Consider the following 12,637-nt stretch of genomic DNA (forward strand, 5'->3'; position numbering starts at 1 on the left):
CATCCCAACGGCAGCATAATTTCCCTTAACCGGCCGAGCACCAGAGGGAAATCACTTTTGCTCATGCAAGAAAATTAATGTATCGGCAATTCAGATAAATGTTCTTCCACAACTACATGAAAACAGCCATTGGAATAGTATGACCTTAACAAATGGAGCAAGGACAGGCATAATTAGGTTAGCATGTAACGGAAAACAAAAGCGCAAGCCTGTGAAGTTGACCAGCCGTAGAGGAGGCATCCAGTTTGACAGACAACCGTGTCTTTTTTTAAACAATTTCTTCCCTCCAGCTGTCTTGAAAGTGTATCTTCCTAGCCGCCTTTGTTTTTCTTTAGTACATTATTATTCCTTGACTCTGCCTCTAAGTGTGTTTCTCTAGTCCCAGTTTTCTCCCTCCATGTTTCTCTCTCTCCTAAGGCAGTTTGTGTCTGCTGGCAGAGCTCGGCCTCCTCATGGGACCGTCCGTATAGGAGTTGAAAAAGTGCCAGCTCAGCAGATAGTCTATCTCTGCTTTAACCTTCAACTGAGATGGTCAGGTCACACGGCTGCTTTATAATCGCAGAGGAGACTGGAGGAGGGAGTGAAATGTATACACTTCATTTATTATTAACAGACCACTGTGATATTCGGTTTATTTGGATGATGCATCTCTGATGTGATTGAGTTGTGTTGTATTGGACAGATTCAAACAAAATACTGCAAAGTGTCCTCAGTCACAACATTTGCTCTCAAAGAGTCATCAAACACAACAAAATGTGTGAAAACACAACACCACACCCTCTCAGACACAACATTGTGGCCTCAAACACAACAAAATGTGTGAAAACACAACACCACACCCTCTCAGACACAACATTGTGGCCTCAAACACAAGACAACAACGAGCCCTCAGTGTTGTATTGTGTCAGAGAGCAAGTTGTTTTGTGTTTAAAGACACTTGTTTTTGAGGGAACACTGTTGTGTTCTTATGTGATTAAAAGCACATTTTGTATTTGAGGGAACATTGCTATTTGTGTTGTGATTGAGGAAACTTTGTTGTGTTGGGTTACAAGTTTTGTGTTTTACGGCATGTTGCGTTATGTTTGAAGGTGAGTCGCTGTGTTGTGTTTTAAGGCACTGTGTATTACCAATGCCAAATCATTGTGTTTTTGTTCTCATTGAGAATAATCTACTAGCTTTCACAAGTTTGGAGCCGGTATGTTTTTTTTGTTTTTTTTTATAAGTCCCTTATGCTCACCAAGCCTACATTTATTTATGAAAATACTAACAGCAATATTGTGAAATATTATTACAATTTAAAATAACGGTTTTCTATTTTCTATTTTATTTGCTGATTTCTTATCATTATCATATGTTAAATCGGTTGCTGCTTAGTGCTTAATATGTTTGTGGATGAGGATCAATTTTATGGAGAGTTCAAAACAACATTTATTTGAAATAGTAAAAACATTTATAATGTTACAAAACTGACTTCAGCTAAACACCAGCCGAAATGTATCATTTTCCTGTTATCACTGTAAAGCAATCTGTATTGTATAAAGTAATATTTAAATAAAGGTGACTTGACTAAAAAAGATTTCTGTCACTTTTAATCAATTGAATGCATCCCTGCAGAATAAAACTATTATTTACTTAAACAAAACCATCTTACTGACCCCAAACTTTTATTTTAGTTCATTGGGATTTGAAGACTCCTATTGAACAACATCTCAGAATCTCTCTGAGACATTTGAATGGACATCATCACAGTGTACGGTGCAAGTCACTGGCCAAGTCTTTATTCGGGTTTTAATTTGCTTAAGCCCTGCTAAGGCAACAAACCAATGAGTGAAATTCAAGAGCACTGTAATGAAAACAGAGAGACAGGAGGAAAGGCAGCCAGAGGAACAGAAACAGTTACTTACTCTGTGCCGCTCTCCACCATCTGTGTGAGCAGCGAGATGCCGTCAAGGTTGATGAACTCCTGAGCAAAGGTGATGTCTCGTGAAGAGTTGGCTAGATCCTTCAGAGCGTCCAGCTTCATGTCCATGCTGGACGACTGGATGCGCTCGTGCAGCTGCTGGGCCATCTGGGCCTGTTACCATGGCCACAGAAGAGGCGTGTTAGTGAGAGGGTGACGGATCCTCATGAGGAGGTCAGGCCTTTCAGTCACACAACTCAAGGAAGGCGGCGAGACTACACTTCTCTAAGTGTACACTGCACTACACGTCTCGTTGAATCAACAATGATTGCCTCATTCAACAGTATTTAGCGTGTCAGTGTGTGTTCAATATCGACGATTACTAATTAGAAAATATTCTGTAAGTTATATTCAAATAAATTAAAGACTAGTTTAGTTAGTATAAATTTCCGCATTTGCAGAGGCCCTAAAAAAAATTTTGTCAATCAATGAATATCATTACATTTGAGAACCAGAGTTATTTTAGTATAATTGTGATACTATTATAGTTTTTATTAATAATTTTAATTAGTTTTTATTCTTAAATTTTGTTTTCTTTTCAATTTTTTGTTTTGTCAAAAAAAAAATTATATGCCTATATAGTTTTTTTTATTTCATTTTTAGTTTGTTATTTTAGTAAATCAAATAGAAAGGAGAAATGTTGCCTAGAAATGTTGACTATTTTATTTCAACTAGCTGAAATAAAATAAGTTTAAGTGTTTTTTTTTTTGTTTTTTTAAGTTGAAGTTTTTTATTTTATTTTTATTTTTTATAAGTAACGAAATTTTTTTTTTATGGTTTCGACATTCAACAAGATTTTAATTATATGTTTCACTATCCATTATTAAACTACATGCAGCTACAATATGTGTTTCTAAACTAAGCAAAATTCTAATGTTTTTGTCAAAATGATGACAAACTGTTTGAATGATCTGACACAGATTTTAAAATTCAGTAAATATTCAGTAAAAATTTCAATTTAAGCCACCTCTGATGTAACTGGAATATCTAGATATCCTGAACCACAAAAATAGTGGTTCTGTGAAAAGCAAAAACATTATTTGTTTTCAGATCAATTGTTTTGATATTTTACATCTAATGCAATAATATTCATATATTTTTAAAGTGTGGAATCAGTCCAAAAACTTTTTGGCCAACTGTTTCCATCTTTCTTCCCTTTAAACTAAATTCCCTTGCATGCTTTGATCATCTTAAAAAACAAAACACTGTGATTGCACCAATGTAACTGAACACAGCATCATAATACGCTTAATCGTGAACACCGTTGCTTTCTTCTATGAAACCTATCGAAGCCACACAGAGGACTGATGACTGTTAAATATCAATGGTGGCTGGTGCAAAACATCACAGGAAGAGAAACAGCCCTTGCTGTCATTATGCTGGAGGGGACGGTTTCAAATGTCACAGACATCAGCTTTAAATATCATCATCCCCAAGCTGCAAATTCAGATAGGTCATAAGAAAGATCTATTCTAATGTAATGTGTTTCCAAAACGACAATGTATTTTCTATAACAAAGAGCCAATCCCAACAATTTCTGTATCCGGCAGAGAGAAAAGAAGCGAAAATAATGACAGCTGGGCACATTTACGAATTGACAGGTCATGCAAGACTGTTTCTCAGCTGCTGCCTGACACTTTAGGAAGCTTTGGTGATATAACCTTTCACCCCTCACATCTGAAGGATTACAGGCCCCAGCTGGATGGGACAGGGCTTCAGAGGATAAAGGCAGGTTCCTCCTGCTGATGTAGCCTTTAAATACAGTATGCATTTCTGGCATCAGTAAACTCAAATGTGCTACTTACAGCAGACGTAGTAAGCCGCAGAATGGAGCCGTTTTTGATGTTGTTGCGATTCTGGGTTTAAAAAGAAAAATAAGAGGAGAAGAGGCATTGTTATAAGAAATTCTTTTTAAACGAATGAGCTTAGCAATACAGCTTCTTTTCGAGATTTTGAAATGAACCTTTTCGGTGATGTAGAAGTTGGTCGAGTCAGCATTCTGCAGGGAATAGGTTTCAGGGTTTGGCAAGTTCCATCTAGTCAGAGAAGATTCAGATAAACATCTGAGATTGCTATACATTGATGTTTGTTGCTGTGTAACAAAAACAATATCAGCATAATGCAAACTCTTGACAGGCAAAAAAAAAAGGATTTCTTGGAAATAACAGTGGAAACTTCTATATATTATGCAAGGAATAATTGACTCTGGGCCATTGAATTATTAGAAAAATAATGCACACTCTAGGAGGTAATGCCGTTACACCTCGGGTGTGCGTAATGTTTCAATAATTCAACGACCCGGAGTCTATTATTCCGTTTGTACTATGGTTACCACACCTCAAAACATTGTTTAGATGATGTATTTCCAGATGTTTGTCAGGTTTGTGTCAAAGACTAATTTCTTACGCATCATAAGATTCCGCACATAATAAAACATAATATTTTGCCAAAAAAACATGGAAATAATTTGACCTTTTTAACCTATTGATTACTATATTTATTTGCTTGGTCAGTGTCGTTGTGGGGTTTGGTTCTTTTGCTGTTGTAGTCTGTAAGGACCTTGAAAATAACTGAAATCATTTGGCGAAGTGATATCGAACACTACTTTATAGACCATATTCATAGCAGCACTATGAAATCTTAGATAACGGGAATGAAAGTGAGGCTGTGAGGGATAGATGCATCTCTTCAGTGGGTTGTACTGTTATTTAATGTGTTTTTGGATTGTTCTGCTAACGAAACACTGCAAAAATTTCAGAAGCCAAAGTAATCTAGGAGCTTACACAGCGGATGCCATTGAAAACACAATAAGTCTATCCCTCACAACCTCGCTTTCATACCTGTTATGGCACTGCTCTGAATAAGATCTATTAGGCATCATACAAATGCCTTCGAAACAGTTCCCTTCAGATATACATTCCCCTCGGATCTGCACGTGAATTGTCTATTTCAATGTCAAGTTTGCACAAACTTTGGTATGAATGCACAAAATATTGGTTTGTTACTTACCCATCACACACTTCTTTAATGATGGCTGAGAGAGGCTTTTTCTGCAGCAGACAAAACAAAACAAGAATTTTTTATTATTTTTTTCTCTAGTCTTAGAACTGATATTCTACCTTATTTCTTTACGGCTAATAAACATTCTTCATTCCCAATAAAACTGCTGCATTCACATCAGTTTCTACAACTTTTGAGCAAACATTTGGTTGAGTCAAGTCGGTAAAACAACAAAGAATGAATAAAGAATTGCAAAATAAAGATGAATGATTAATAAAGTACTTTAGGGGGATTTATCCAAGGTTAGTCTCAATAGTTTTTATAGTTCATCATTCACACATGCACTGCAGGGCATTTTCGCTCACATGTTAAAGGAATAGTTCAGTGAAAATCTTTATTTATTCACAATGTTGTTCCAAACCCCTACGACTTATTCTGATTTCTGATATCAACAGCCGTGGTCATGAAATGTCATTGTATGGAAAGAAACAGGTTTAGAACGACAAGAAGCGGGTTAAATATTGACAGAATTTACCTTTTTTTACAATGGTAAAAAAAACAAGAATGCACTTCTGTAAGATATATAAGCATGCATATACAAGGAGATAAAGTCAGCTATAGGAACTGACCTGGTCAATCTCCATAAGTTTGGGGAAGGCCCCCGGCCACTCGATGGCCACCTTCACGATGTCTGCTGGGGGAGGCATGGCTGCGCTGATGGAGGATGTGGCCGCTCACTGATGCCTGGCTGTCATCCAAGCCTGTAGAGGGAGACATAGGGTCATACTACGCATACTAATTTATCAAACACATCTCTTTTTCAAAAAACTGATTAGTACAACAAGGGATGTCAAAAGTACCAGTACTTTGGTAATGCGTCTAAAAATGTAACAATACCAGCATTTTTACAGTTTTTAAAGCACAGAGTTCCGGCTCAAATTTTTTTTAATACAAACTGCATGCAAATCATACATTTTATCAATATAGAGATATAATGGCATTGATAGTTCCATGCTCCACCAGTTGAGCTGCTGAAATTTGTGTATTTAAAATATTTAAAAGCCCATATAAAAGTGTGAAGCCATGTTTTAGGTTTGGTTCCAGCTGTCTTTTAACAAAGCCAATGATTGCAGCTTTGTGACAAATTGTATTCTATACAACACTCAAGATCGCTTAAGAATAAGACAATTATATAACATTCTCCTGATTATACTCCATATATAAACATGGAAATACATTTTTTTTAACTATTTCAGGAATGCAAAGCTTTGGCTGTGTGAGAGATCCACTCTGAACAAGAACATTCTTCCTTTGTGACGTCTTATACTTGACATTTTAATTGCAAATTGCTGCAGTACGATCTACATACTTGTGTCTTTTAAACACTTTTATTATCTTAGGTCTGAACTTTGCTTTTAAACTAAAACTATGGAGATCAACTGACATCAGATAATATACAGTATATAGCACCTACTCATCTCAATAAACCCTGGTGGTTTTGCCGTGAACAAATGACACATCTACAAGCTAAATTTATCCACTACTAAAGTTTGCTTTGTCATGGTTATAGTCTTGTAGTAAAGTACTAATTATATATATAGTAGGTCATAATGTGGTTCAATCCAAATAAACAACAACATACTCAATAGCTTCTTATGTAAAATTACAAAAAAGATTTTAATACAGGACCTTAACACAATATCTCTGACTCTTAGAATTAAACATGACATTTTTGCAACTGTACCTTTAAGACTTCTAGTATATGTAACAGACTTCTGTTATGATTGGCTTGCCTCAAAGGCCAACAGTGTTGTTCAGTGGGCCAAGATGCTGATTCACAGATGTAAACAAAGACTGTCATATATTAATGTGCTCATGGTTGTAACATCATAATGATGACAACTTGACATGTTGACAAATGGCTCATTTTTGCAGTTTAGTTTCTCTGGTCTCGGTGGATTGCTGAGGGGAGCTTTGTCTTGTGATTAGAGCATACTGAACTCTTTATTTCAAAAGAGCAAGAGACATGTTGTTTTCCATGATATAGACTATTGGATGAAGTGAGTGGACTATTTTCTTTCAGCCCATTTTCAGACAGAAATACAGAGTATCAGTGTGCACATCAGTCTAAAGCACATTAACAAATCATTTAAAGACAGGCTTTTTCTTTATAACTGGTAGTCGAACTATAAGTTAATTCTAGCTCAATTTTCCTTAAGTAAAGCCTGCAAAATGTACTAAATAACATAAGCATTTAAAGATAAATAATTGTCTGAAGTCTCATAAAAGGTACAATAGAAGCACAATAAAACAGTAAAGAAAAGGTTAGGCGAGTCGATAAAGAGAAAGTGACATCCATCCACACAAAAGCAATTTGTAAATTATTTAGTACTCCTGACACTCGGGACAGTGCGGATCATCTTTGGTCCTTGTGGATAAACCCAGTTACATTTTTAATCCCCCGTTCCATAATGCATGGGGATGATTCTTGGAGAGAAAACAAGAACACACGCAGCCTGTGAAACAAGCATTCATTCAACCCATTCAAACAAGCTGCCATGTCACTCTGCCATGACTCATCCCATAATAATCTCCACAGACACTACCCAGGCTCTGTTGCTATGGCAGCCGTTCCATCAGAAGTTGCATCTTTCCAGGGTGTTTCGCTTGGAAATGTTTCATTCCTTGTAAGAAGTTTCCCCATTACAGATGGCATGATTTCATTTGACAGAAGTCAATAAATCTCATAACCAGGTTTTATGTAAAGCTCTCAGCTGTTGTTCAAATGGACAGACTAGCTGCACTCCTGTTTGAAACTGAGTTTAATTTTTAATCCGTTGCTCTTATATGATTTGAGATACTGTAAACATAAATTGAGAGAAACAGAAGCTACATTTAATCTAGAGTCTAGGCAACTTTTGTACACAAGAGCACAAGCTACTCTTTATTTTCCAGTCTGTATCACACTGCGAAGTGCGAACACGCCACAATGCATACTAAAGATGAATAGGGTATGTTCACACTTGGCAGGTTTGGTTAGATTAAAACGAATGCTGGTGTGATTGCTCGGTTAGTGCGGTTCATTTTAACAAGTGTAAATGTTGCTATATGAACCCATGGTCCGCACCAAACAAGCGGACTGAGAGCCACCTTTTTGCTTCCAAACAAACTCTGGTGCAGTTCGACTGAAATATGAACGTAACACGGACCAAAGACATCTAAACGAACCCAAAACAGGACATGAGGTCACAAGATGCGACCATAAAAAGAACAGAATACTCAAGCATACCTGGTTCCTCTCATCATAAGGAACTACATCGCTTAGAAGTACTTTAGTATTTAGTGGTCTGAAGTACCGCGAGAATCATCTCGAAAGCAGACTGTTCTCTAATTGCTCTCATGATACTTTGATGTCATTCACCGATCGGTCTGCACAGCGCCACTTCAAGTCGAACACACCTATTTACTTAATTCCTGAATGAATCTGCCGTTTGAACGAATGAATGACTCGATAACTTATGCATTTAGACATTTACTGCCACCTACTGGCAGTTTTAGTATCTTATTTAGAGTTTATTCATGTTGTTTCAAACCTGTATGACTTTCTTTCTTTTGTAGAACAAAGAAGATATTTTGAAGAACACAATCATGCCCAGTATAACCTATAAAAGTTTATGTGTAAATTATGTAAATTTGATGTTGAATCAAACAAACTCAAACTATTTTTTCTCTCTAAAGCTTCTTTTTGTAATGTCTTTTTAATGCTCGTCTCATTTAACACAATAATGACTTTATATTTTGGGGGTGATTTCTCAGCAAAATTTGATGTGTGATTAATTTGAAAATAATTCGATTAACATAACCATTGCTTGACAGCGATTATATAAAGAAAATTATACATTTAGTCCTGATTTGCTTAGCATGAGTATATATTCTTTTGTGTTTCACAGTGGGGAACAAAAAAATATATATATATCACAGATGAGAATGAAAGAATGAATGATAATATTCCTATTATCTATGCCTTAAAGTGTGTGTTGAGCACACTTAAACACAAATAGGGTCATAAAAGTGCTTTAAAAATAAGTATCACTTATAAGTATTTCTTTTTTTTACTTATTTTTCTGGGTTTCACATGTATGGCTGCACTACAAGAGAATAGAACACATGCAGATATTATTACAACATTCAAGTACAAGCGGTTTAATCCCACACTTTATGTTGACATAACAGTAAAGCATGAAATGCTGGATATGTGGATACAACCACAAAGCCAGTGGGACACAAGCAACAGCCATGTAAGGCTAAAAACATTCACATTTCTTGTCTATCAAAAAGTTCTACAAAACAAAAGCCCAACTGATGCGAAACAAATTTACATTTTTGATCGACATGGTTTCTTAAACCTACACAATAATGCTGATGAAAGAAACCGGGAAGAAAACAGACTGACAGAAGGGATTAATAGACCCGTCAGATAAACAGGCAGGCCTAGAGATGTCTCTGTCTCTCTGATGGGGGGGGGGGGGGGGGGGGGGGGCAGGGACACACACAGCATCGCCTGCTCTTCTATTGCACTTCCTTCTGGAAAACCCACCCAATTAATCAATCAACAGTTTCCGTGAAACATCCAACCTTCACTGTGGGTAAACGTGAAGTTGAGGAACACTTTACACTAGATTGTCTTTCTCACACTGCACATTAAAATAACAGAGTTTTCTAGACATGCAACATAATGATTTTGGACATGGTGTCAAATCAACTAAATTTCAAAAATTTCCGCAGGTAATTTTTTTTTATTTTATAAATCTACAGAAATACAAACAAAAAAAGTGATGAAAGCAAAAATATTGAATTCTTAGATAAATATTTACTATGTAATCAACAATTTTTTACACTGGGGTCAAAATTACAATTGCTGAAAAAAACTTGCAAAAAGAACATTTTGGGCAGGCATGTTCTATGCAATTGTTTTAATAGAGGGAAACAAGATACATTTCTGGTTTCAGCGTTACTTATTCAGACATTCATCTTTAACCCCCAGAGGTCGGAGGTATCGCCGGCGATACCAGCTCGCTTTTTTTTTAGCAGTGTAAAAGAAACTCAAAAATACTCGGTTGACTTTGATTTTCCATTGGAGTTTCATACATCAATCGATTCTGTTAAATGTGTATTATTTTTGTGTATACTCACAATAAAAACAAAGTGTTGTGCTTTTTGCCAAATAAAGAAAAATAAACACGAAGCGAGTTCTGCCTCCTCTCTGTCAGTGTAGTCCATTCTGAAACGCGTCCGAAAATGAACCATAACTCAGTGAATACTCAGTCAAACAGGCATTCAGACATACAGGCATGAAGCTTGAATTCTCATCTTTTAAACGAAGTAATTTTTATAAAAAACAAATATTCACAGTTTATGTAATATGTATGCAAAGAGAGAGATGTCAGTCGTTCTCATCTCAGCTAATTAAGTTTTAATGTGCTCCGCCCACGGAGAGCACGCGCTATTCAAACGCAAATGTGAGCCGATCCAAACAAACCTGTAAAACGCCCATCAGCTGGATAACACACACCGCGAGTTCACTTTCAGACTTATGTACTTTACGATGCTGTGAGGAATAATACTGTCTTGATAATAATCCTGCAAAAATTTACCTCAGAAGTTCTGGAAGTATCATTTCGAGGAGCAAACGGATTCCGCTGAGGAATTAGGTCAGTTCTGTTTGCTTTGTTCTAATCGGAATGAATGAACGCAAAGATGCGTGCTGTTGTGGAGCTACTACAGCTGGCAAAAATACTGTTTAAATATGAATCGCGTTACTATGAATGAATGAACGCAAAGATGCGTGCTGTTGTGGAGTTACTACAGCTGGCAAAAATACTGTTTTAATATGAATCGCGTTACTATGAATGAATGAACGCAAAGATGCGTGCTGTTGTGGAGTTACTACAGCTGGCAAAAATACTGTTTTAATATGAATCGCGAATACAAAGAAAGATTACACTGGAAATATTGTTACAATTATAAATGTTGTTGTAATTGTATAACCTTAAAAAAAAAATTATATATATATATATAAGGATAGATGTAAACAAAATCTTAAAAGGTCATTATAAGCCTTATCTTTAAATAATTTTATTATGCTTTATTAGTGACACATTTGGGAAGAGAATATATTCCAAATCTGAAAATACAGTATGAGAACAATTAACTGCACAATTACTAGAAATGTTTACCTTGGATATTGTACAATTTGCAAGCAAAATTTGTGGAAAAAACAACAAACCAGTTATATATTGTCCTTGCATTCTTGTGGCTCATTCACACACCTGAATGAAAGGCTCATTACCTATGCAGCCTCATTATGCGGCCCCATTGACTCCATAGGTGTGAATCACGCCCACCCGCATATGGCCTTTCCAAACAAAAAGTGTTTTACAAGATTTAAATCAATGTATTGTGTTATGGGAATGATTAGGCAGGACGATTTTCACATAATTTTGAAGAAAAAATACTAGGCAACGACATCCATTAGTCAAAAGTCTTATTTACATATATTTAGAATGTGTTTTATGGCCTTATTTCAGAAACTTTAGTTTTTTGTTTTTTAAAAAACCATGCATAAACATTATTCTATCAAAAATACAAACATGTACATGCAAGTTGTTCACATATTATGGTAGCCCTGTTTGTGCTAAATAGAGTGAATTTACACCTTTGCCATTAATATGTTTATAAGCAACTGAAAAAAGCACAAATGTCAGGGCATGTCAGAACATCTCAAGGACCCCAAAAACCCCTCAGACTCCAGAGGGTTAAAAAAACCCCCCCACATATTCATGTTTTATGACATGAACTATGTTATTATCATGTTTTAGGACATGTACCATGGCAATACCATTTTTAGGACACATGCCACTACGATACCATGTTTCAAGGATGTGCCATGACAATAACATGTTTTTGAACATATACTATGGCAATTGACCCTTCGCAGGGAGCTTGATGGGAGAACATGGTGTGGCGTGAGAATGGCGTAGCTTGTCAGACATAGCGACAGTAACTAAGGGGGGGCGGGTCTTTGCGAACGGTCAATTCCCACATACCATGGAAATACAATGTTTTAGGAAATGGTACATATCCTAAATTCAAGATAATACCATGGAACATGGCAATACCATGTTTTTGGACACACCATGGCAACACCATGCTTTTGTTTACGCATTAAGTCAGCAGTTGGTCTTCAACTTGTTGGCTGTTCAAACGCATTCCACCACATGAGCGTCTACACTACGAAAGCAATACGGATAATGCGTTTTCGACTAACTCTGGAAGTGGTCGAAGGTGGACAAGCTCAAAGCGTTTTAGACTCCAGTCCATTTACACCTGTATTTATCATCATCCACTTGTGATCAGATCGACAAACACATCTTAATATCAGGTGGAAACAGGGCCTTAGAGACAATTATAGCAATACCAATAAGTGCAGTAATTGCAGGCCACTCTAAAGCATAATTACAAACCAAGCAGCCGACATGATGTTTCATTAGTAGTACTCAGACATTATGTAAAGATCTAACTGAACTGTAAAATGATCAGTAATGTAACATATGACCCAAAGGAAAACACTAATACATGATCCAACTAAAACAGCCTAAAACAGTTCATCCTTGAGGT

General features: G+C 36.4%; 1 protein-coding gene across 4 annotated transcripts in view; it reads right to left on the reverse strand.

Annotated features, from left to right (window-relative positions):
* Positions 1-12,637, reverse strand: part of elmo1 (engulfment and cell motility 1 (ced-12 homolog, C. elegans)) — an 86,626-nt gene that overhangs the window by 47,359 nt on the left and 26,630 nt on the right. For all 4 annotated transcript variants that reach the window (XM_084130935.1, XM_084130933.1, XM_084130934.1 and 1 more), the window contains exons 2-6: positions 5,590-5,721; positions 4,970-5,010; positions 3,924-3,996; positions 3,766-3,816; positions 1,905-2,074 (exon numbers count right to left, since the gene is read on the reverse strand). In XM_084130935.1, coding sequence (XP_083987061.1) covers positions 1,905-2,074; positions 3,766-3,816; positions 3,924-3,996; positions 4,970-5,010; positions 5,590-5,667 — 413 coding nt within the window. In that variant the 5' untranslated portion in view covers positions 5,668-5,721. The remainder of the gene's footprint in view (positions 1-1,904; positions 2,075-3,765; positions 3,817-3,923; positions 3,997-4,969; positions 5,011-5,589; positions 5,722-12,637) is intronic.

The sequence above is a fragment of the Abramis brama genome, assembly GCF_963993115.1.
Source record: "Abramis brama genome assembly, chromosome: 12".
Taxonomy (NCBI): Eukaryota; Metazoa; Chordata; class Actinopteri; order Cypriniformes; family Leuciscidae; genus Abramis; species Abramis brama.